At 38.3% G+C, this 26,025-nt stretch overlaps 1 protein-coding gene across 2 annotated transcripts in view; it reads left to right on the forward strand.

Annotated features, from left to right (window-relative positions):
* Positions 1-26,025, forward strand: part of tos (Exonuclease tos) — a 136,304-nt gene that overhangs the window by 66,667 nt on the left and 43,612 nt on the right. For both annotated transcript variants that reach the window (XM_067139641.2, XM_068225892.1), the window contains exon 6: positions 9,148-9,298. In XM_067139641.2, coding sequence (XP_066995742.2) covers positions 9,148-9,298 — 151 coding nt within the window. The remainder of the gene's footprint in view (positions 1-9,147; positions 9,299-26,025) is intronic.

Raw genomic sequence — 26,025 nt, forward strand, 5'->3', positions numbered from 1 at the left:
TTCCCTTTTTTTTTTTCCACTTTACGTGACGTTTTCAACACTTGTTTGAAGTCGCTTCAACACTAGAATGTCACTCGCCGGAGACCCCATTTTCTTCTGTCCAGGTAATGGATGTAGCAAAAGAAGTGATGATGGCATTATGAGGTATTGTTTTTCAGCTGGCGTCACTTCCTCTTCATCTTCTTCCAATGTGTTCACGTCCTCTATTATGTCATCGTCTGTCAGAAACGGGTTGTTTTTTCTTTGTCACCAGCCAGCCACATACCTACTTCATCTATTGTCAAAACATTATCAGCTGTACTCAGACTTTTCATTAATCACATCTCGCAGCTGATTGAAGTCACTTTAGTGGATATCAACAATAGCTGATTTGTTTTGCTTATTTTTGTATTCTAACTATTCCATGTCAGGCCACAAATTTCCCCACAAACAAAAAATTACTTTTTCATTCGGGTTTTTACCCATGCATTAGCAAGTGAATAAACCACACCTTTCAGGTTACTTTCTTTTAAGTATTTAATCACACTATCATCTTTAGACAAAACTGTGTACAGAAGGCTCTTCTTATACTGCATTTTTATTGCGTGGATGACATTCTGGTCCATAGGCTTCATTACGTTGGGAGCTAGGAATATAACACAGATAAAACTGTCTTTGGAAATAAAATCCTCTTCGTCAGGGTGACCAGGGCAGTTCTCCAAATTAAGCATACATTATTGTGACAGCTTCTGTTTCTTAAGAAATTTTCTAACTGATGGTGCAAAGAATTTATGAAACTATTCAGCAAATACAGACTTAGTCAACCACTCTTTGCTTTGTTTTTTGTAATCAAGAGGTAGTGTAACATTCTTAAAGGCCATAGGTTTTTTTTTCCCTTAACAATCACAAACATATTCATCTGACATGTACCCCTTGCAATTGAACAAGACATAAATGTGACCCTGTCCTTACCTAGTTTTCATCCAGGAGCACTAGCTTCAGTGTGGTGATCATAAGTTGCTTTCTTGTAAAAGCCGCCAAAACAAACAACTCTGATCCGCATTGTACACTTGGTCATGAGTTAGTGCCAGTTCTTGAATTGCTTGTTGAAACTTTTCTATGTTTGGTGCCACCGAGTTAACATCATGACCGCTTTTCACCCATCGTACTCAACAGTCAAATAACAAAATGTCTTTTACATGTTTCTGACCAGTTCTCACTGGCCTGAAAGTCATCTTTATTCATAATTTTACAGTAGAAAAATCTAGCCTTTTCCTTGAGGATGTCACCAGAAATAGGTGTATATCTACTAGTTCCTGCAAAACCAAAAATAGAGGCTATCTTCAACTTAAGGAAACTCTCCAGGTTTCACTGTTTTCTGCACACTTTTCACATTTTCAATTTTATTAAAGAAAGAATTCATCTTGTCACTGTTCTTCCATATGTCATGAATTGTAGCTCAACAAACACTATGTTTTTTAGTGAGACTAACTACCATATCACCTTGTTCAAGTAGTTTCAAAATCGCACTTTTATCCACAAGAGATAGTTTTATGTTTACACTCTGCAAACATTTTAACTCTGTGCTGCACACACAAACAAAATATATACTGATGAAATAGAGAACGTTAGGAAGTGAATGTAGACTCATACAGTTAATATTCTGACACGGAACAGACTGACTGAGGGCAGAAAAGGCATTATCTCCCTGCCAGTGTATTCGTTCTTGCTATTGAACTAGCTGTAACTAACAATGACTTGTCTTTAATTCACGCTCAGTAGCTGCTGTCTAAAACCACCAGATCACTAGGAGGGCCGGATAGATAAAGTGCCAGATTATAAAGGGAATACTGTATTAATAATCGCCTCGCATTTTGAGGCAGAAAAGTGAAGCATCCGAACATCAAAAATAGGGTGTTGCAGTTCTGTGAATAAAAAGAGGTAACATGGGTGTGCAGTCACAAGTGAAACATGTCAGCTAAATGCTTCTGCTGTAGCCAGGGAAATAGACATCTTAGACTTCAAAGCGAGCCGTGGCTGGCTAACAAGATTTTTTAATCGCAACATTGGGGGGGGGGGGGGGGCGAGTTCTGGCATTTAAAAAAAAATATTTGATTCATTTCTGTAAATAAGACATTAAAGATTTTCAATTCCAGTATTTAATTGTTTAGAAATTCCCTTTCTAAAATTAAGGTGTGCAGATTATTCAGTTATACTGTTTATGGGTAGGATTTTGGTTGAATGGACAGAACGAGACTCGCTTAATGGTTCAGGAACATACTTTGTACCTTGTTCTGTATGAACACTAGTCACGTGCAGATTGACTCCCCTGTTGGCCAGTTTGGGAGTTCGGTCTGCTGCATTGAACCTGGGATTTAATTTACTGCTTATGAGAAGAAACAGTCATCAGTTTTGGGTGGGTGTGTGTGTGTGTGCGTGCGTGTGCGTGCGTGCGTGCGTGTGTGTGTTGATTTCCACTGCTATTTACACTGACACAAAATTTAGTTGCTATCTCACTGTCTTAAAAGTATTCTGTGATAATGCTACAGTTGCACTACGCTGCCTGAGAGTTGTATCCATTGAAGACAGATATTACAGATCTCACAAGGCAACCTCAAAATTCCTCAGAAGTACGACAGCAAATGAAAGTCTCTGTGCAAGTATCCTCTGTGCTATTTTAGGAGTATTTATGGTTAATCAAGCAGTTACTGTGTTAAACTATTACTAATATTATGGTTTTTCACTACCCCTGTTACTGTTGTCAGGTGATGTACAAATAAACCCTGGACCCACAACAAATAATCACTTCTCTGTGTATTACCAAAATATCAGATCCATAAAAAATAAAATTACTAACTCAGAAGAATTTCGAAGACTTAGCAGTCTACGTCATTGCCTTAGGTGAAACTCAGTTAACAGATTTTGTATTAGACTCTGAAGTCCCACTTTTTAAGGAGCAGGGGCGTTAAAATTCCCCTGTTTAAGCAAGGCAGCAGATGGAAACCCACCAACTATTGAGGAATAACACTGCTGTCTCATAGGCTAAAAATTCTAGAGAATATCATAGAAAGGAGATAGAGAACCATCATTGAACCACAGTTAGAGGAGGAGCAATATAGATTCAGAAGTAACAGATCAACAATGGATCTAATTTTTAGCACCCGCATGCTGTTCAAAAAGTATTGGGAGAAAGGCAAGAACCTTGTCATTGTATTCCTGGATATAGAAAAGGCCTATGATAGTGTTATCTCCTGGGAGTGCCTGAGGAAAAGAAATGTGCATGAAGGGCTGGTAAGGTAAATTCAGATGTTGTACAAAGACTAGTAGCTGTGTACAAATTAGGGAAGGTTGATCATCATGGTTTGAGACCAAGAAGTGGAATGAAGCTTGGTATTGAAGCGTGCACCCTCACAAAAAGTGATTCATCAAGACTGCAAGCATCAGAGATGAAATTTCTTGTATCCACCATCCAGAAGACCAAGATGGACTAGTTCAGCAAGGAAGTGCACTGTCCCAACTATTATTCATCACTGTTATGGACAATATAATGAAGAACGTCAAGGAAAAGTTAGGTGAACTGAATGCAGTGGCCTTTGCTGATGATATCATGATTTGGGGTGAAACAGAAGAGGAAGTACAGACCAGACTCAACATATGGAAATCCCAGTTCCAGGAATATAACCTCAACATCAGCGAGACCAAGACAGTGGTGATGGCAGTCAACAGAGAAGGGGGTTCAGCAAGTGTAAAACTAGGAGACCACTGAGCTCAATAGCTGCAGTCACTTAAGTGCGGCCAGTATCCAGTAATCAGGAGATAATGGGTTCGAGCCCCACTGTCGGCAGGCCTGAAAATGGTTTTCCGTGGTTTCCCATTTTCACACCAGGCAAATGCGGGCCCTGTACCTTAATTAAGGCCACGGCTACTTCCTTCCACTTCCTAGGCCTTTCCTATCCCATCATCGCCATAAGACATATCCGTGTCGGTGTGACATAAAACAAATAGCGGGAAAAGAAAAAAGAAAAAAACTAGGAGACCACCAATCTAGAATGTGTGGATAGTTTTCCTTACCTTGGAAGTGTGATCTCCAGTGATAATTTGGTCAGAAAGGAAATTACAAACAGAGTGCAAAAGGGATCAGAATTCTACCAACAACTAAGAACACTTTTATGGGATGACATGATACCAAAACTGGCCAAACTGATGATGTTTAACAGCTATTTCATACTAATATTGACCTATGGTATTGAGCATGCACCCTCACAAAAAGAGATTCATCAAGACTGCAAGCATCAGAAATGAAATTTCTTAGATCCACCATGCAGAAGACCAAGATGGACAAGTTAAGAAATGAGGAGGTGAGGAAAGAATCCGGAATAAAGACATCCCTATTAGACCGAATCGTCACATCCAGACTATGGTGGTACGGGCATGTGATGAGGATGTAGCCTACAAGAACAGCCAGAATAAATTTGGAAAGACAAGTGGAGGGGAAAAGACCTGCAGGAAGACCTAAAACCCGATGGATGGACATGATCAAGGTTGATCTAGTTACCAGAGGATGGACAGTGGATGATATTCTCCATGACAAGTTGTATACGGACAGGAAGAAGTGGAAGGGGCTCATTAACAGTACCCGGGAAACTGGAACTGTACAATGATGATGATGATGATGACTCTGAAATCCCACTTTTTAAGGAGCTATCCTTATTCAGGGCCAGTTGTGGATCTGAATCTCCTGGCGGAGGCATTTTAATTGTCATCATTTCAAAATGGCATTCGATCCTACATTCTGAACTAATGTTTGATTTTTAAGCTTTTTGGGTTGAAGTTAAATTTCATAACATAAAATATCTACAATATTTGCATGTTTCTATAGACCACCTTATTCTTCTTTCAACTATTCTGAAGCTTTTCTTCCCCATGTGCTAAACGCTGTTCATACCAAAGTTAACAGCATCATATTAGGAGACCTTAATATGTCTGTTTCCTGGATTTCCCTCTCATTAGGTCAGCTTTCTAAAATCCTTGACAAATGGTATCTGGTTCACTATATTACTGGATTGAATTTCTTTGAGTCATGGGAAACATCTGTGTTGATAGTCTTTTCAACTGCCTGCCTGTTTGCTTTGAACAAGCACTCGCCTGTTTGTGTGGGACGAGATCTTCTTAACTTAAGCCTCAAGTGTGTTGAGGCAACTTTTGTTCTCATCTCTTCACGCGTTATGAGATGACATCAACCTGTCCTTAGGAGCTCTGTACCTATGTGGAATGTGAATCGTACCCTGTCCCTTGTACCATGGCATTTGTTACATGTGGTTGAAATTCAAGATGTGATGGACGTGTTTTATGACTGGACCCTTGCTTGATTCATGACTTTGTTCCTGTATGTAGGATGTCAAGAAAATGTCCTCCATGGAACAAGAGTGATATAAAAAGTGCTGAACTTAAAAGAACTGAAGCCTGGAAATAATACACTCTCTGTCAACTCTTCCATTCTCTATTAGTGTGATATTCAACTATTGCTTTCAGATCAGCAACTTTCTGAGCTCCTGGAAAATTGCAAACATCACACCAGTACTTAAAAGTGGAAAGAGGTTACATGTCACGATTTATCGCCCAATCTTTATATTACCTGCCTTATCTATTATTTGTGAAAGAATTATTCACCAGTGCTTGCTTTCATTTTCCATCCAGTATAATATCCCCCCAGCAGCACAGTTTCCTCCCTTGAAGCTCTTGCATACTGGTAACTTGCTTGACTATCCTCCTCCATCATACTACGTCTGCCATCCATGTGGAATCTTGGCTTAATGTATGTTATACCATGGATCACTGTTTCTGTCACATAAACTTTCTAAACATTTTAACACAAGCTTTCTGAGTGGAAAATTAAACTATGTGGCCCTTGATGAAAGTTCTTCTCGCATCAGCACACTCTCAGGTGTCCTGTAGGACAGTGCACTAGATCCTCTCCTTTTTTTGTGTAAATGTATCGATATTGTCTCCCACAATTCCTGTGAAATTCTTCTGTTTGCAGATGATTGTAAAATCTTCAAACACATTGAACTTCTCACAGGTACACACTGCTTGCAAAATGCACTTGATTCTCAGAATAATGCGCTCACTATATGGCATCTTCAACCTATTCCACCCAATGTTCGACCATTTTGTTAATATTATATAAATCCCACATATTTCATAAATATTGCCTGTTGAACCAACCAATTTCAGTTGTTGATGAGCAAAATTACTTGGGAATACATTTTGATAATACCGTAAATTGTTGTTTCCCCACATAAATAGGGTTGCCCATGTGCTATGCCACTCCTTGGTTCACTGTACAGGTTTCCTGACATCACAGATATACATGCATTCAGAGCCTTCTACGTTCCCTGTATTTTACTAGTTGCCAATACGCCTGTCCAATCTGGTCCATTTCTTCAAATCTCAGCTACTTTGAAAATATACAATCTTTCTTCTGTGCAATTGTCAGAACCAGGGTCCCTGTCTGTCACAACTTAAAAATTAAATCTCAGAACTTTTTTTAAGCTCAGCTGAGTGAGTTGGCTTCACGGTATGGGTCACTCAGGTGTTAGGTTGCATTCTGCAGATGGTGAGTTCGAATCCCAATCTCAGCAGCCCTGGAAATGATTCTCCATGTTTTACAATTTTCACACCTGGCAGATGCTGGGATTGATCTTGATTAAAGCCGTGGTCGCTTCCTTCCCAGTCCGCCCTTTCTTACCCCTTTTTTGCCGTAAGACCTGTATGTGCCAGTGCGACGTAAAACAAATAGCAAAAGAAAAGATGTAGCTGACCTAAATTTACTATACAAAACCCCTAACGATTTATTTAGGTCATACCAAGCTTGATAGCTGCAGTCACTTAAGTGCGGCCAGTATCCAGTATTCGGGAGATTGTGGGTTTGAACCCCACTGTCGGCAGCATTGAAGATGGTTTTCTGTGGTTTTCCATTTTCACACCAGGCAAATGCTGGGGCTGTAACTTAACTAAGGCCACGGCTGCTTCTTTCCCATTTCTAGCCCTTTCCTGTCTCATCGTCATAAGACCTATCTATATCGGTGCGACGTAGAGCAACGTGCAAAAAAAAAGTCACCTGAATTATTTAACTTACCACCCCCCTTCCCATGACCCTTCTTGTACCAGAAAGAAGACCCTCTTCCATGTTCCCTACTCCCACCTTTCTCATTCCCTAAGGTCCATCTTTATTTGTGTTCCAGCCATGTACAGTAAAACCTGTGGAATCTCAAGGGACAACAGGTTTTATTTTTCTGGATTAGACAAATTTCCGCATTACACAGAACATCGCATTTTTGCCTTAAAACACCAATCATCACCACTGCTACACAAAACATGATACAGTATACAGAAATTTTAAATATATTACCTGAATCTGCCTACACATGACACTTGGCTGTTTAGATTGATATACGTTGTACTATAGTGCACTGATTTGTTAATTATTACTGCCCTTTATTATTACATGCAGTATGTATACCATTTTGACACTAACACAACACTATATTATACTATTTCACAGCACTGGACATATGTTCCTTAAACTTGTTTCCACCACAACACTCCATACATTACTTCACAACACTAAGCTTTCTTCCACAGATCAAACGAAGAAACTTGTTTCCTCTTCTTTCTAATCATGTCTTTCTGAATGCAGACTTGAGCTGAGTACATTACTTCAACAAGCGTGGAAGAGTTAGATGTAATGGCAAATTGCTTTATGACACAAATGCGCTGTAGGGCCTGTTCATGGATTCGAATCTTGATTTAATTTTAATCTTCATGTGATTTGTCATAAGCTGTTCATCACTTCGAATAAAGTTCCTTGATTCGCAGGGAACGCTTCTTGCTTGACGCAGGTTGGATATTGCCAGTATGTTTTCAAGCGTTTCATTCGTTTCATCATCTGTATCACTGTACCTGTTTATCTGAGAAGACGGATTACTGCCCTTTCCCTCACAGAAATTCCGGAAGTGTCCCAGTGAAAAAATAGAAAGGCAGGTGCTCTGATAGCAGGGATGTCCAAACGCATGCTTCAGTTTGTCCATGCAATGACATTGATCATACCAGCAGCAGCGAAGCACAAATACTGTACATAGGACTACATCAGTTCGTAATGTTTTCCACATTGTACAAGTAGATTTTAAAAAATTCTTTCATTATCTGTTTTCCCCGTTGATGGGATTCTGCATTAAAAGTAAAAACGTTATAACACTGTAAGCTTTGCCGGGACAAAGAAAATATTCTGTAGTCTACAAATTTCTGCTTTATTCAAGTTCTGCCTTGGGCAAGTTTTACTGTATGATACTTAATATCTCAATAGGAACTTAGATACCGATGCTTTCATTCTGTTATGATATTTCTTATGTAATGTACCTCCTTCAAATGTTTGTTCTTTCCTATTCTTTTTTCTGATCTTCCATTCTCTTTTCTATTGTACTCATATTTACACAAGTTTTCCTTTCTTTATGTCATTGTTTATGTAAATATACAGTATAAAATGTATAGTTTTAGTTACATTAGTCTTGTACAGTTTATTTGGTTTGTGTGTGTATCCTTAGTAAATGTTTGTATATTTTGCATTATAGATTAAATGTTGTAAATATTGTGCATAAAAGATTTACAATGGATCCTTGAAATTTGGTACTGCTGTTTCTGATTCTGAATAAGTAAATAAATAAATACACTTTTAACCTAAAGCAGTCATCACACAGAGCAATTACTATTTAATCAACAAACAAACAAACAAACAAACAATGCTTAGAAAGTGTGGGATCTAAGAATAAGCAATATGTAATAAAATGTTGCCAACCATTGAGGGTATTATTAAAAGGAAACCTTCGTCGCCATAAGACCTACCTGTGTCGGTGCGACGTACAGCCCCTAGCAAATAAAAAAAAAAAAAAGGAAACCTTGTTCAGATTTAATTACATGGTGCTGTTATGTATTGTATATACCTTTGTTTTGGGCCATTAGCATTTCCATTTGATGTGGTTATCATTGCATTTCTTGTTTTCAGTTTATTTTGCATCTCTTGAATGTTGACTTTTATATGAAAAGTATCGTAGAAAATGTTTATGAAGAGAAGTATTTCTGTCAATCTTTGTGTTTGTGATTGTATTTCAGTTCAGTGCTAGGAGAGCACCTCACCCCAGCATTTGGTCTGAAGGTTATACAAGCCAACTTCACTCCAAGCAACCTACTCTCCCTTCAACAGACACCAGCCAGCAAGTTGCTTTCATGGATGTCAAGCTCTTCCGAACAAAGGTGGAATCTGGTAAGCTATTATTTTTGAAGATAAATTTGATATACATGTATAGTCTGAAAAGTTTTTTTTTTAGTGAAATTAAGAAGTTACCAAGATACCCGTGCTTCACTACAGTTTTAAACTGAAAGTTATTATTTAAAGTTTTACATTTTGGAGAGTCCACCATCAGCTGAGCTTGTAAAATATGCCCTCAGTTCGTACGTAAATCGGTTTTGGGGGAATGATAATTTATTTTCTGATCTAACACTCATTTGAACACCATACGGAAGAATTTGAATGTTTTAAACACTATCTTATTTAACATCTAGGATGTAAAAGCGGCCAATCTGTGAAATTTTGATTTTGTGCGTCGAATAGTAATGGAGGAATGAATACTTTTTTAAGGGGTGGATGTTTTTAAATATTTATTAACATCTAGGATATGGAAGGCCACCCTTCATAAAAGAAATTAAGTTTGTGCCTGAAACGGTTTTGGAAGAATGGATATTAAGTTATTGAGAGACAGCCACCATCTAAACCCCTTAGGGGAGAAATACTTTGAAGTATACAATATTTTACACCTAGGACATAAAAGAAGACACTTCTTGTAAAATTACAACTTTGTATATCTTATCGATTTTGGAGGGATGAATAATTTTGTTCATGGAGCTAACCTCATTTAACACTTTAGGGGTGGAACGTTAAAAATTTTTTCCTATTTCACACCTCGGATTTTAAATATATACCGCTGTTTGGAATTTTGTCTTCATACATTAAACCGTTTCGGAGGAAGGAATGAATATATTTGTTTTTGAATCTTAACTCTCATTTAACTCTCGGAGGGATTAAATTTGTTTCAAACCTGCTGTTATTTAACCCCTAGAATATAATTTGAAATTCTAACTTCATAATTCTAATGGTTTCATATAAATGCATATTTTTGTCATCATTCCTCACCCACACCCCCTCCAGTCAAAACCCCTTAGCCCATTTTTTATTTATTTTTTATTTATTATTTTTTTAAAGGAGATTCCAAATACCAATTTTCACGTCCATAACATCCTTCATTTTTGAGATATAAGTATCCTCACACAAAGAATTAAACTCATTATTCAATTAATTTACCCCCCACCTCGGCTTAATAGGATTTTCCGAAAAAAACCGTGTTTCTTTATTTTTAAACGAGATTCCAAATAACAATTTTCATGCCTGTATCATCTTCAGTTTTCGAGAAACAAGTATCCTCATTAAAAAATTTAACCTCTTTTTCAGTCCTTTTTGCCCCCTCCTCCTTTTAAGTGTTTTTTCAAGTTACTTTATTTCTGTATGATTAAAAATACCAATTTTCACGTCTGTAATATGTTTAAGTTTTTGAGATATAATGCAGATACCCTCATTTTAAAAATTCACCCCCTTTAACACTTCTCCTTAAGAGGATTTTCAGAAAACAAATGTGTGTTCCTTTACTTTTACAGGAGATTCAAAATATCAATTTCCAGGTCGTAACATTACGTTTTTGAGATTTACAGTAGATATACTAATTTTAAGAATACACCCCCTGCCTTAGGCAGATTTTCCAAAAACAAAAAAATGCGTGTTTATTTATTTTAAAAGGAGATTCAAAATACCAATTTTCATGACTGTAACATCTCATCTTTTGAATATAAGTATCTTTATAAAAAGTATTTGACCCCTTTTTCACCTTCTTTCATCCCCTCTTAAGAGAATTTTCCAAAAACAAAAAATAAATATTTATTTATTTTTAAAGGAGATTCCAAATACCAATTCTTGCCCCTTAAAATTGTTCAGTTTTTGAGATATAGATACTCATTTTAAAAATTCACCCCCTTTTCACCCCCTCAGCAAAGGAATATACAAAAATCCTCCCTTAGTAAAGATTAATGTGAAGGAAAAGAAAATGGCATGGAAAGTATGGAAAACATCTAAGACTGAAGAAAGTAGAAGAAAATATGTGGAGGCAAAGAATTTGACCAAGAAAGTAGTGGAGGAAGAAAAGAGGAAAAGCTGGGCCTTATTCACACAGAAATTGAGAGATGATATGCAGGGCAGCAAGAAATTATTGTATGGTATTTTAAGAAACAAAAAGAGAGATCAAGTAAACACCAGATTTGTGAAGGATGAAGGCGGCATAATATTAACAAAGCCAGAAGAAATAAGAAATAGATGGAGAGTGTATTTTCAGAAGTTTGAGAACTCATGATAGTCGTTCAGTCTTACTAGTTCTCTCGATTGATTTGAAGAAAACAAAAAAAACCTCAAGCCCTTCCATGCTGTTGACATTGGATTTGCATATTCAGCAGCTTTAAAAGGTAAAGGAATAAAAGATGTGAATGTTCTTAAGTTCTATGGAGACTGCAGAAAATTTCTTGTTGATATTTGTATGAAGATTTTTTACAAAAGCCCTCAAGTTTGTTAGAGGTGCTAACTGCTTCAATCCTGCAATTATAACCAATTCGTCTATTAGGACCTGCAGGATAACAGCTGCATTAGAAGTTCTGGTTGAGACAAAACAATGATCTCCTATGGAAACTGATGTTGCAAAACGAGACTACTTAAATTTCTTATCAAAGGAAGAAGCAGTAAAGTATCTCAAGGAGTTTGATCCCAAAACTGATCGATTGGACGATTTTCTTAGCACCGCCTATTTTCAACACAGTGTTTCAAAAGAACTGATCCATTTCACTCAAAAAGTACTTGTTTGTTTCATGGCAACGCTACTGTAGAAAGACGTTTTTCAATAAACAAAGAATGCCTAGTAAGAGAATCTTCATGAAAATAGCTTGATTGCACAGTGTCTGGTGTATGATGCAGTATCTGCAGCTGGTGGAGTATTAGCTGTCAGTGTTTCAAAAAAGATGATCTGGGCAGCCAAAAATGCATCAACATTGGGAAATGAAGCTTTAGAAAAGTATAAAAAGGGTACAGATAACATCACAGCCAAAAGAAAGCATCGAAAGAAATAAAACATATAAAATTGAAGAAATGATGTATTATGCAGAGTGCTAAGGAAGAGACAGAAGAACTGGAGAAAAAGGTGAAAGGACTGAAAAGAATACTGTCGTGAGAGAGAGAGAGAGAGAGAGAGAGAGAGAGTGAGTGTGTTCATGTGTGTGTGTGTGCTTGCGTGTGCCTTTAAGCTATAGTCATTGTGATTTGATAATTAAATACATATGATAATAATTCACAAATTTGTTATAGAATATAAACTGTACAGCATAGCACACAACGTTTTGTACATTACGTATATTATAAAGCATACAACGTATTGCATATAGAGTAATATATTTTATGTTTCTTTTTGTGATGCATATAAAAGTGATTGATTTCATATATATGTCTTTCTTGTGACTTATTATCTAGAAGTAGTTTTTAGTTAGAATAAGCCTGATACAGAATCTATGAAAGAACGGTTTACTTCCACAGTGTGTGTTATGCGATACTCTTTCTTTGGCTGTGTTTATTGGATGTAAGTGTTAACGAAGAGATCCAAATAGCCAAAAGTGCATTGTCACTTAGAAGCAGTGATGTTAGATAAGACTTTTCAAGTATATTTTATGTGTGTATAATATAGCATTGTAAATTGAAAACGAACAGTTATATAGTATGAAGCTATAAATACAACAATTTTTTTCATTTATATAAAACTGACAATTTTTTAACTTTTGTAATTGTTTTAATAGTCTTACAAACAATTTTGTATTCATTGGGATTGTAATATTTTCCAAAGCATGAGTTGTATAAATTTTCTAATTAAAGGTATTTAAAAGCAGTGGGTGGAGTGGGGGGAGTTGGGAGGCGCTGTAAAAATGTTAAAGAATAGATTGTATTTAAAAACATCAAGGCTAACTGAATTAATTAAAAATAAAATATGCATTTGTTGGCAAAAAAATTACAAACCTGAAATAATCAAGAACTTAAAAAATTCATAGTACTAGATACTAGAATGTTGCTGATACTTACACTGAATATACTGGAATTTTGAAAATGGAACTCAGTAGACACCCTGCCAGGTCAAGCAGCTGAAGAACACTGGTGCAATTTGAGAGAAAGAAATCTACTTGAACATTTTCCAAGCCATATCTTCTTCTTTTTCTTTCTCTATCTAAGTTCCAATTTTTGTAGCCATTGTTCCATAATAACCATGGCCATCCAGAAATTTCTGTTGGTTTCATATTCGGTAGGTGTTGTTTTGACATCCTTGATGTACCCCAGATCTCGAGACAAGAGAGGGCAATTTGTCGGAACTATCCGCATTGCAGGTGAGAAGAGCAGTAACCCATTGTATGGGTCTCCCTTCTCACCTAGTGTTTTACTGGGAAGGAGATTATAGAATAGGCCGGTCTCATTGCAGTCATAAATGTTTTGAGGCTGATATTCTTTTGTGATTTCTGGTAGAATCTCGTATTTCCAGTGCTGCACAGACTTGGACTTGCCGCATACTGTTTTTCCAGTGATTCCATGATGATCTTCAAATCCTTGCAGCCATCCTGAGGAGGCCTTAATGTTTTCAGTGATGTTCATCATTTTAGCTAGATCTATTCCTTTAGTTTTGAACACGTCTCTACTGACTGGGGGAGTTTTAGCACGCTCCCTTTTTGTTGATGGCTACTTCTTGTTGATTTTGTACCCAATAAAAAAAATTAGTCTAAAATAGCATTTCTTTTACCGATGACTGTGCCAAGTTTGGTATAAGCAATTCCTAAATCTCCAGCTATTTCAGTTTGTTTTATGTGGATTATTGTCTGTGTATAAATTTTACTTTCTAGTCCAGTATACATCTTTTCCTCTTTCTGTTCTCCATGGCTGGCTGAAAGCAACGTACAATTTCTACTGATGCAACTGCAATGTTTATTACTTAGTATGTCAGCTGTCAGCTGCTTTTTTTTTTTTTCCCTAGTTGCTTTACGTTGCACTGACATAGATAGGTCTTATGGCGACAATGGGACAGGAAAGGCCTAGGAATGTGAAGGAAGCAGCCTTGGCCTTAAGGTACAGCCCCAGCTTTTGCCTGGTGTGAAAATGGGAAACCACGGAAAACCATTTTCAGGGCTGCCAACGGTGGGGTTCGAACCCACTATCTCCCGGATGCGAGCTCACAGCATCATTTTAATGTGTCGCATGTTCATAACCTGCTTAGAGTTAAAACTGAAGCATGTCCTTTGTCCTGAACAGGTGTCATGTAATCTTTCTGTTTTAGCTTTATGCTGCGTGGTAACTTCCAATGAACTTTTTTGCTGCACCGCCACACCGCACCTCTCTGGTATCTGCAGCTGAACATTGCTGGCTCTAATGTATCAAATTTCTAACTCACCTGTATTTCTGTAACATTAGGGAATTCATACATCTACAGCATTGTTTTAAAACTGTTAGGTGCGTAACAACTATTCCATGAACAGGTGTTTGTCTCGTAATCTCTCTCTTTTAGTTTAATTCCGTGCAGGCACTTCCCACGACCTTCGTTACACTACTACACTGCAGCCCTCAGACATTTTCAGCTAAACACCTGCTGTCAACAAAGTCAACTCTAATGTATCACGTTTCTAACTCACCTGTGGTTTGATCAGAGAAAATACATACGTCGGCGACATTATTTTAACTTTGTTATGTATGAATAAACTGCGTATAATGAAAAATTAATACTTATAACACCGAATCATGTGCAAATGAGGTTTAATAAATACGTATTTTGCCAGGACCTACAGAAATTTACTTATAAAACAGAATTATGCAGTGCTTCGAAAACCTGACTCTCAAAGGGGTAATTCAATTGTGTAATGTAATTGATTTTCTTATGCTATTATTATTATTATTATTATTATTATTATTATTATTATTATTATTATTATTATTATTATTATATATAATTCGCTGGGGCCATCAAGGACCACGTTAAGTCTTGTTGCATTTGACACTGAACTTGGCCTTCTTTAGAGCCCAAATTTCCCTCATTCTTTGTGAGTGCGCCTGCTTACGCTCCTCTGTCCAAGGGGCACCGTGTCTTCTCTTTGGTTTCTCGTCTCGGTTTAGCCCGTTCGTCAATATTTTCTTGCGGAAGAGATCTCTGTTAAAAGCGTCTTTAGCTGAGAGATGTAGCATTTGCAGGTCTTCTTTGGTATTTTTTATTATTATTATTATTATTATTATTATTATTATTATTATTATTATTATTATTATTATTATTATTATTATTATTATTATTATTATTCCTAAGTATAGAAACCAACTTTTACATTTTATTAACAATTTGTGAACTGAAGTTCGCTGTGGAAAATGCACATTTCTATTACTGTTGAAGTAAATAACTCTATTAATACCTTTAAAAATACTTGCACCTTCTTAGCTACACATAGCTGACTCATCTCTGGTGGATTCATTGACAGTGCAGGCTTCTTGTCTTCATTGGTGGATTTGAGTTTACAAGTTAATTTCGATGTTTTCTCTACTTTAAAATCTGCCAATTCCTCTAGTGTATTGCTCAGAAGATGTTTTGAATCTGCAATGATCGGATCACAGATCCAGTCTAAATTTTGAACACTCTCTCCAAAATACATGTTGAACATCAAGAACAGCAAGAATACTAAATGTTCTTCAAATAAGTCCATCAACACTTTATTATCGTCAGCAAGTGGCCTTGCAGTCGGGACAACTCAGACAACAGGTTTTCAATTATCTGTACTTCTGTACTCCTTCTCCTCCCTTCTTCATTTTCATTCTTCGTTCTTCGTGTTCCTGCAGTGTGGACACTCCCGAGTATCTCTCTAAATTCTAATTGGTTAAGATAAGAGATAACAATAAACAATGCTACATCTTCAATCAATCAGAACAGCTAAAGAGTAATTGATTATGGTTGCTCAACTATGAAAATATATTTAATTGTTAAAAGATGGATGAGATGATGAGGTGGAGGGGGAGAATTATTATTATTATTATTATTATTATTATTATTATTATTATTATTATTATTATTATTATTATTATTATTATTATTATTATTATTATTATTATTATTATTATTATTATTATTATTATACAAGCTGCCTCATGTAAGAAACCGGTCAGATGAACAAATTTAAATCCAACTGTAATTATTTAACCCTTTCAGTGCTGTTTTATTTTGTATGTGTACATACTCCCTCTGTGCTGGGTTTTTCGTGAGAATATGCGATTATTGAAAAATAACTTCACTAGTTGTTTTACTGACATTTTAAGCTAATAAATTGAAACTAAGCATAAATTTACAATTATGATGTTCAGAGTCTAAAAATGGACATTACTGCAGTATTGTTCAAAGCAAGGTATAACACACAACCCTACGTCATATAGTTCAGAAATAAGGCTTTTTAAGCTTGTCTTGTGCATTTTAAGTACAAAAGACACACAAATTTTTGTTCATATTTGTATCATTCCACTTCTGAAGTCTACTATTCATATTATTTGGGTAAACTTGTAAGTCCAGCTTGTATTATTCATTGGTAGCATCCACAGTAACCTGTACCAGTGCAGAACTGAACAAACACAGGAAGAAATCTATTTTGGAGAATCATCACTTAGTATATTGCGTACAACACCTAAATTGTGTGAACAGACAGTATGAAGTATTGGAGTAAAGTCTCCAGCAATCCAAGAAATTTGACTTATTTATTTTCATTTCACTGGTAAAGGTAGACTTTTCTTCACCTTTGTCTTCCTCACTGATGTCATTGTCTGCATCTTCACTGTCACTTTTTATCAAAACATCTCCAACATCATATCATCACTTTCATTGTCCAGAAAGTCATCTGCATCACTATCAACTAAAAACTGTTCAATTTCATCAATCTTCAGGCATCTCCTCTTTCACGGCACAGGCATTTTTGTTGTTGAGGTCGAAGGCACTGAAGATATATATTTCATCACTGCTGGGAAACAATATCCTAACTTAAATAAAAGGAAAAGTGAACTCTTTCTCCTTTGGAACTTCCCCGAACTCCTGGCACAACATTTGAACTGATCAGTCGCTGCAGATATTATTATGGGCTAAGCAAAGTGAGCGCTGCATGAAAACATAAATTTACGGGTTTAGCATGGGTGGCTTCTCATTGCAGAACATATATTTATTGGGTTAAGAATATTAAATGCATATATATTTTATATCTTTGTACTTCGAAATAAAGTATATTCAGATATTCATCCCATTAAGCCAAATGCTTTAACTTTAGAAGGAAAATATTATATCCTAGATTTTGTATAATGTAGGGTAATACCCGTTGCATCCCTTTAAAAAAAATTTCTACATGTAGTCTTAATCTTTTTTTCGTTAGTGTTACATTTCACAGTAGTACCGTACTTTCTTGTGTAATTAACACACTTTTTTGATGAAAAATACAGGCGAAAACTTTGGATGCATAAATTATTGAAGGAATTCAAATATTTAAAGTTATTTACAATTTATTTACATTTAAAAGATACATCAAATAAAATATAAACACAATTGGTTCAAGTCATTTGCGGTTATTGTCATTTGGCATAAAATTCCGGCGTGAGATTTTTCTGATAAATAATGTACCGGTACATCAGGTAAGTCGGACACATGGGTTTGAAGTACCAACACTGGAAAATATTCTCCCTTTTATGAGCTGACAATACGACCTGAAGTGAAATAAGCTTGAACTAATAAAAGTACAATTCATGCAAGTACATAATAATGACATACCGGCAAAAAAAATAAACAGAAAAATGTCCAACACGAGAAGGGCCGGGCATCGAAGGAGGGACCCTGCTAGATTTCCCCAAACCGTTCGTATCCAATTGTGTACAAGTGACATGTGTATCCACCCTTTTTCTCGGATACGAATGCAGAAATCTTACTTTAGTCATTGTTTTTCGTTTTAGAACAACGTAAGGTGGAGGCTTTCTGCCATCAGCTGTTACAGCAAGCATTGCAATAAGTCTTTATTTTTCGCTTCCGTTAGTGTGTACGATAACGCTCAATGTCCCTTTCTTATCGATTGTACAACTTTGTGGCATATGAAAACTGATAGGAGTCTGCCCTGAGGTTCCTATTTGGGAAATCTAATATTCCTGTACTTTACGCTTCTCAGTAACAAAATTGTGAAAATCAGTTACTTTTTGATTGAAATCATTCTGCAGTTTTTGGCATAATATTGTTCTTCGTCGATGAGAAACTCCATCTCTCCTTATAAAATTAATCATCCAGCCGCGGCTAACCTTCAGATACGAAGCACTGATTCCATGTGCAGCAGCTATTTCTTGTCCTTTAAGATACAACATTTTATGAGAAACTGAATATTGCATAACAAAATCATATATTGAAGCGGATCCTTTTGGTCCGTGAAATGTTTTGCGAGACTTGTTGGTCGCTTGAAGTGCGCTTCCCTGTTACCGCGGTAGCATAAGTTGCATTTGGACACTGAATACTTGCGCCTCGCTGCCCTATGCCCGTATGTTTCGGCGTAACTGATCACTGCGAGTTTATATGATGCAGTATTACTCAAATTCTTGCTCACTGTGGACTAAAAAACAATTTTGAGATTACAGAAAACGCATGTCCCGTACCCGAAACACTCGTAAAATACGTTTGTACCAGACTGGAATAGAGCGTCTCTAGTCACTTCTGCGCTGATTCTCTCACTGAATTAGTGCAGTGGTATTTCCTATCGACTGATAACAGCACGTTGCCCTGTATTTGGACTGCCTGATTTTGCAATAGTAAGGCTGCTACTGAGTAGTTGACATCTGTATTTCGAAATGCATCCGGAGCTGCGTGACTGATGTTCGAAGAAGTGGGTGCGTCAGATACGTGAACATTTCTTTTTTCTCCACTTTGGGCCCAAATATATTGGGATGCGTACATTATGCAAGGGCATTAATTATGCGAGAAAATAGGGTACTATAATTTAGTTGTGATCACTTACATCGAGTTTAGCAATCCTTTTAGATTAAATATACTGTTGAAGTCCATTATAGCGAGAATTCATTATGGTGAAAAATTTGCTCGTTACAGCAGATTTTCGTTATATCCGACTTTTTGTAAAAGTCGGGGGGGGGACCCAACATTCTTCCCGAAATTTAACCAGATGCGAGGTAATACAGTGAAATCTCATCAGGATTTCCTCATTAAGACAATTTCTTGCTTAGCACGCTGTAGATTCGAAGTACTGATCCACGTCTTATTAAATCTACATAAAAATACCTTGGGCAACACTGATTAGAGCCCTCACCTCAGGAGAGCCAGGCCCGAGAATGTTGCGCAAAAATCAGAAATGAGTTTGAAGTCCTGAACCTTACGGGGTAAATTACACCTTCGTTAAACAAGCTGTTACCGGGCGAGTTGGCCGTGCGCGTAGAGGCGCGCGGCTGTGAGCTTGCATCCAGGAGATAGTAGGTTCGAATCCCACTATCGGCAGCCCTGAAGATGGTTTTCCGTGGTTTCCCATTTTCACACCAGGCAAATGCTGGGGCTGTACCTTAATTAAGGCCACGGCCGCTTCCTTCCAACTCCTAGGCCTTTCCTATCCCATCGTCGCCATAAGACCTATCTGTGTCGGTGCGACGTAAAGCCCCTAGCAAAAAAAAAAAAAAAAAAAAACAAGCTGTTAGCCTCAAGAAAGTTTGGTTTTGCTCTCTGGTTTTTATAATATTGCTGAATAACCCAGAAAGGCTATTTGTGTTTGTATTTTGCATTTCATTCAGAAGTTATAAATTTATTTTGTGTTGAGTTATGCAGTGAAGTGTAGCGAATATTTGTCACGTGATAGTCTACGTAGTGATTAGGAACATAACCATGTGAAGTTGACTAGTGTTTTCATATTATTGTTTAGCCCAGTTATGGATACTGAAAAAGACGTGATATCATGTTCTAATGAAGACAAAATTAAAATCCAGGAAATGGACAGGCATCCGTATCTCTCAGCGGTGGTGCATATGTTGAAGCTCGCACCTTCAAGTTTCGACTCGAGTTGATCGAGGTGTTGTCGCATTCGAGATGACTGTCAAAGTAATCTCCTCACACATGGCCAAGTTTAACCTCCAAATAATTCATGATCAAAGAGTGTTATCAGAAAACAATGTTTAATAACCGACTGGTCCAAAATATAAGGCTTCAGCTGACATTTGATTTAGAAAGAGTGATCTGCAAATAGTGCACTGCATTATGTTTTTATGTTTGTTGTCTGGTGTTTTACACACCTTTTAATACACTTGTTATTTAAAGAGCCCCGGGGGAAAACATTTTTGTATTTTTTTTCTCTCGTCTTTTGCACGCCTTTTAATACTCTAATCTTTAGAAATGGTAGATAGCCTATATCTTTGACTGTACCCATACATACGCGACGTAAAATGCAGGCATGTCAGAAAAAAATATGCCAAGTGTTTACATATCTCTGTGTATTCAATAGTATGTTTTCTCACTTAACACATTATCTTTCCTTGTCCCCTGGAGAAATGTCGAAATGAGGCTTTACTGAACAAACTAACCTCGGAAATCGGCCATCCACTCTGTGCCGTGTGTTGAGGTATATCACATTCTTACTTAATTTCAGTACATAACATGCAATCAAGAAGCCTCCGTGGTTCAGGTGGCAGCGCATCTACCTCTCACCGCTGGGTTCCATGGTTCAAATCCCGATCATCCCATGTGAGATTTGTGCTGGACAAAGCAGAGGCAGAACAGGTTTTTCTCTGGGTACTCTGGTTTTCCCTGTCATCTTTCATTCCAGCAACACTCCTCCAATATAATTTAATTTCATCTGTCAGCCATTAATCATTGCCCCAGAGGAGTGCGACGGGCTTCGGCAGCCGGCACAACTCCTATCCTTGTCGCAAGATGGGGGCTTCATTCATTCCATCCCTGACCCAGTCGCTGACTGGAAAACAGGTTGTAGGCTTTCCTTCAATATGGAATTAAGTGATCATTCAGCCTTTATTTCTAAAGAGGTAACTACTGCTAGCAGCCACGTTATTTAAGCATTTGTTACAGAAACATGTTTTCTTTCATTTTCGAATTGTGTTTACAGAGCACCAGTCGATGAGTATTACTAATCGACTCAGACATTCCCTTAGAGTTCGAATGTCAACGAGAGAGCACATAGTGCGAAAACTATACCGAAAATGATCGATCACATTCAGTATAAACACTGCAGTGCATAAATATCTATAACTGAAAAATAACCTGCGCTTATCACTTGTAATAACAGTGATAGGTTTCTCGCTATAACCGAAGGATTATACACAGTTTAATTTAGGAATTTTCTAGGGATAGGTAAAAGCTGTTTTTATGACAAGAGTTCACACTATATCAGACTTCTACTTTAAATCACTTGGTAAACTGCACTGTGGGAGATTTATTGCATAGATTGAAGATGCCTTATATTAAAATATGAGGTGCAGAATCCGTCTGGTGCTTTTAAAATAGCAGCACTCTCTGCAAGAAAGAATCACACAAATTCACAAACTACATTATGAACAGTTAAAATAATTGAGCACAAAAATGTACCCAAAAGAACAAAAACCAACACTCCTCTTTTTTACATGATGTACTTAGTTATTATTGTCCATTCTTGACGTAGAATTTAACGGTATAAATCCATTGCAGCTGGCGAATAGTTCAACCATCAGTTAGCTGTCTCGCTAACCAAGTTCCCAAGTACGCGAGACCAATATAAATGGTCCATTAGTGGGCATTATAAACTTTCCAGCTAACTCATTCCTGGTTGCCAGCATTTCGCCCCATTGTGCTAAGTTGGGCTCATCAGTTGGTAAGTAGCACACTCACCAAGATGCATGGCTAGTGCATATCGTGGAGGCCACTGCATAGGCTACTTAGAGCCACCGGCAGTGCCAATGCACTATGAGAGACTTTGTCTCATTACCAAAAATTAATGCCTGCCTGGGCATCAGATGATATAGATCGACTATGCGAGAGGCGAAGTGCTCCTGATTCAGTAGGCGAGATGCAAGTCTCGCTCTCAAGCTGGGTTGCGGGTAGGCTCAGCTGCTTGGCTACATATTTAGGAATTGTTAAATCAAATGTGTAAAGCACAGAATGACTTCAGGGAAATAGTTTGTGTGGAAGTTCACCACAGTGTCACTGAATAGAAGTAATAAGGGGAAAATGCTCCCTTCAGTCACAGTTAGTTAAACTTATTAGCAATGAAGCCAAATTTAAAATTGTTATACTTTTGTCATGTCGTGCAGTGTAAATTTTGCATTGTCATTAATCTCCAAGCATGTCTCCTGGTTTTCATTCATTGCCTCCTTTATCATGCAATCTTTGCCTGTTGGCGAGATTCCAAAATTAACCAGCAGTTGTCTGCATTTACCGTACATCCACATAAGGTTACTTCTCATCGTTTTTCATGCATTGAATTGATAAGTTAACAGATCTACATAATCCTTATGATACCGTTGGCTGAAGTTTGTGTTGCAGCCAACAGTACTGTCGTGCTTGCAAAAAAGTTTATTACACTCTTGCCATACCACATTGTCATGTTCGGTTTTCCTGTATGTCATATTGAATATAATCTCTGTCAAAGCACTTGGGTTATAGTTTTATATTGTTACTGTACATCATTTTGAGAACTCAAAGCACCCATTATTTCACTGTGTTCACTGATTATAATTTCTCATATAGAGACTGATAGGTTTATTTAACTTGCTTCATGTCACATGAAAATTACATAATTTATACACTGTAATGCGAGTAACGTGTTATTCTCTGACACTTGGTTTTTAAGTTTACCAAGTGAGGACAGGTCATGGCTGTAATCTTGCATTTGGGAAATAACGACTATGAGCCCTACTATCAGGAGCCGTGCCAAATTTTTTATTGCTTCTCATTGTCACACAAGTTGGGTAGCTGGGCTGTACTACCTTTCTAGTCTTGGTCCTTTCCTGTCCCATCATTACTAAAAACCTGTCATTGTTAATGTGATATTTAACCTCAAGCATAAGAACAATAACCCTCAGAGGGCAGAATTTGGTATTTTAAATCCCATAATGGGTTGCCTGTGTGCAGAATTTAATATATTATAAACAGCCAAAGATACTGCATTACTGGCACACGTAGTATCAAAAAACCTCAACAAATGGCAGTAAACGACACTTTTATCTCTGGCTGGATGGGGAATCCGCGAATAAAGTGCCATTATCATTTTCCTGACTTTAACAGTGATAAGCAATTTCGTCTTTAGTTGTGGTCATGAATTTTGAGATTTTTTTTTTTTTTAATTTATAGCATTATTTAGTGACATGGCATGCAAAAAATGGGTGAGCAAAAGATTGTTTGTATTTTTGGACTCCACAGATGTAGATGAAAAGCCGGCCCCCTCGTGTAGGGGTAGTGTGCCTACTTCTTACCCGGAGGCCCCGGGTTTGATTCCCGGCCAGGTCAGGGATTTTTACCTGGACCTGAGGGCTGGTTCAAGGTTCACTCAGCCTACGCGATTAGAATTGAGGAGCTATCTGTTGGCAGCCTCGGTCTGGAAAGCCAAGAATAACGGCTGAGAGGATTAGTTGTGCTGACCACATGACCCTTCATAATATGCAGGCCTTCAGGCTGAGCAGCGGTCGCTTGGTAGGCCAAGGCCCTTCAGAGCTGTAGTGCCATGGGGCTCGGTTAGTTAGATATAGATTAAAGTTAGTTTTTGTTTGAAGAGCCTGAAGGTGGAAATTTGACTGGTTAGTGTTCCGAGTGCAAGAGCAACTCAAGTGCCACGGTGATTGAAACAGCTGATGAATGGTGGACTGACGAGAGTAATTTAGACTTGAGGCCTTCAACTACCATTCCAGTATATAATATACACTGACTGACAGAGCAAATGCAACACCAAGAAGGAGTGGTTCGAAAGGGATGAAAGTTGGGGAAAAAACAGAGACGGCACGGACGAATAATTGATGTTTATTTCAAACCGATATGCAGGTTACACAATGCGCACGGCATCGACTCAGTAGGATGTAGGACCACCGCGAGCGGCGATGCACGCAGAAACACGTCGAGGTACAGAGTCAATAAGAGTACGGATGGTGTCCTGAGGGATGTTTCTCCATTCTCTGTCAACCATTTGCCACAGTTGGTCGTCCGTACGAGGCTGGGGCAGAGTTTGCAAACGGCGTCCAATGAGATCCCACACGTGTCCGATTGGTGAGAGATCCGGAGAGTACGCTGGCCATGGAAGCATCTGTACACCTCGTAGAGCCTGTTGGGAGGTGCGAGCAGTGTGTGGGCGGGCATTATCCTGCTGAAACAGAGCATTGGGCAGCCCCTGAAGGTACGGGAGTGCCACCGGCCGCAGCACATGCTGCACGTAGCGGTGGGCATTTAACGTGCCTTGAATACGCACTAGAGGTGACGTGGAATCATACGCAATAGCGCCCCAAACCATGATGCCGCGTTGTCTAGCGGTAGGGTGCTCCACAGTTACTGCCGGATTTGACCTTTCTCCACGCCGACGCCACACTCGTCTGCGGTGACTATCACTGACAGAACAGAAGCGTGACTCATCGGAGAACACGACGTTCCGCCATTCCCTCATCGAAGTCGCTCTAGCCCGGCACCATGCCAGACGTGCACGTCTATGCTGTGGAGTCAATGGTAGTCTTCTGAGCGGACGCCGGGAGTGCAGGCCTCCTTCAACCAATCAACGGGAAATTGTTCTGGTCGATATTGGAACAGCCAGGGTGTCTTGCACATGCTGAAGAATGGCGGTTGACGTGGCGTGCGGGGCTGCCACCGCTTGGCGGCTTATGCGCCGATCCTCGCGTGCTGACGTCACTCGGGCTGCGCCTGGACCCCTCGCACGTGCCACATGTCCCTGCGCCAACCATCTTCGCCACAGGCGCTGCACCGTGGACACATCCCTATGGGTATCGGCTGCGATTTGACGAAGCGACCAACCTGCCCTTCTCAGCCCGATCACCATACCCCTCGTAAAGTCGTCTGTCTGCTGGAAATGCCTCCGTTGACGGCGGCCTGGCATTCTTAGCTATACACGTGTCCTGTGGCACACGACAACACGTTCTACAGTGACTGTCGGCTGAGAAATCACGGTACGAAGTGGGCCATTCGCCAACGCCGCGTCCCATTTATCATTCGCTACGTGCGCAGCACAGCAGCGCATTTCACATCATGAGCATACCTCAGTGACGTCAGTCTACCCTGCAATTGGCATAAAGTTCTGACCACTCCTTCTTGGTGTTGCATTTGCTCTGTCAGTCAGTGTAAATCAAGGTCCAACTTTACCCTTGCATTTTAATATGGAAACCAAGCCTGAAAAGTAATTTTCACTGTTTTTGTTAACAAAATTTTTGACATTTTCACCAGGAAACAGTAAATTATTAAGACAAACAGGAACAACTGGCAACACCTCCAACTAGGTGATGTCGAATCAAAGATTGGTCACTTCTAACACTTTCCGATATCAGGGCTTATTTTATGTGGAATGACTCATACCGTTATTGTGCTAACATGCTGCCTCAAAAAAATTTGACGATTTCCTATGCACCTCTGCGTTGGAATACATTGAGTACGCAAGGTAAATCATTCATGTTACATATGCTTGTGTATAGCTAGTGTTAGGTATGTTTGGGTGAGTTTTAATTTACTATAAAACACTTCCCACCTGAAAGTTTAAAATTTTCAAAAGTTCTCTGTTTCTCTTTTCACATGCAATTCATCAAGATCTTAGTCCATGTTTCATAAACATGAATTTCTTTCAGAATTTTTGTTTGTTTTTGTAACG

This window comes from Anabrus simplex, chromosome 2, assembly GCF_040414725.1.
Source record: "Anabrus simplex isolate iqAnaSimp1 chromosome 2, ASM4041472v1, whole genome shotgun sequence".
Classification (NCBI taxonomy): domain Eukaryota; kingdom Metazoa; phylum Arthropoda; class Insecta; order Orthoptera; family Tettigoniidae; genus Anabrus; species Anabrus simplex.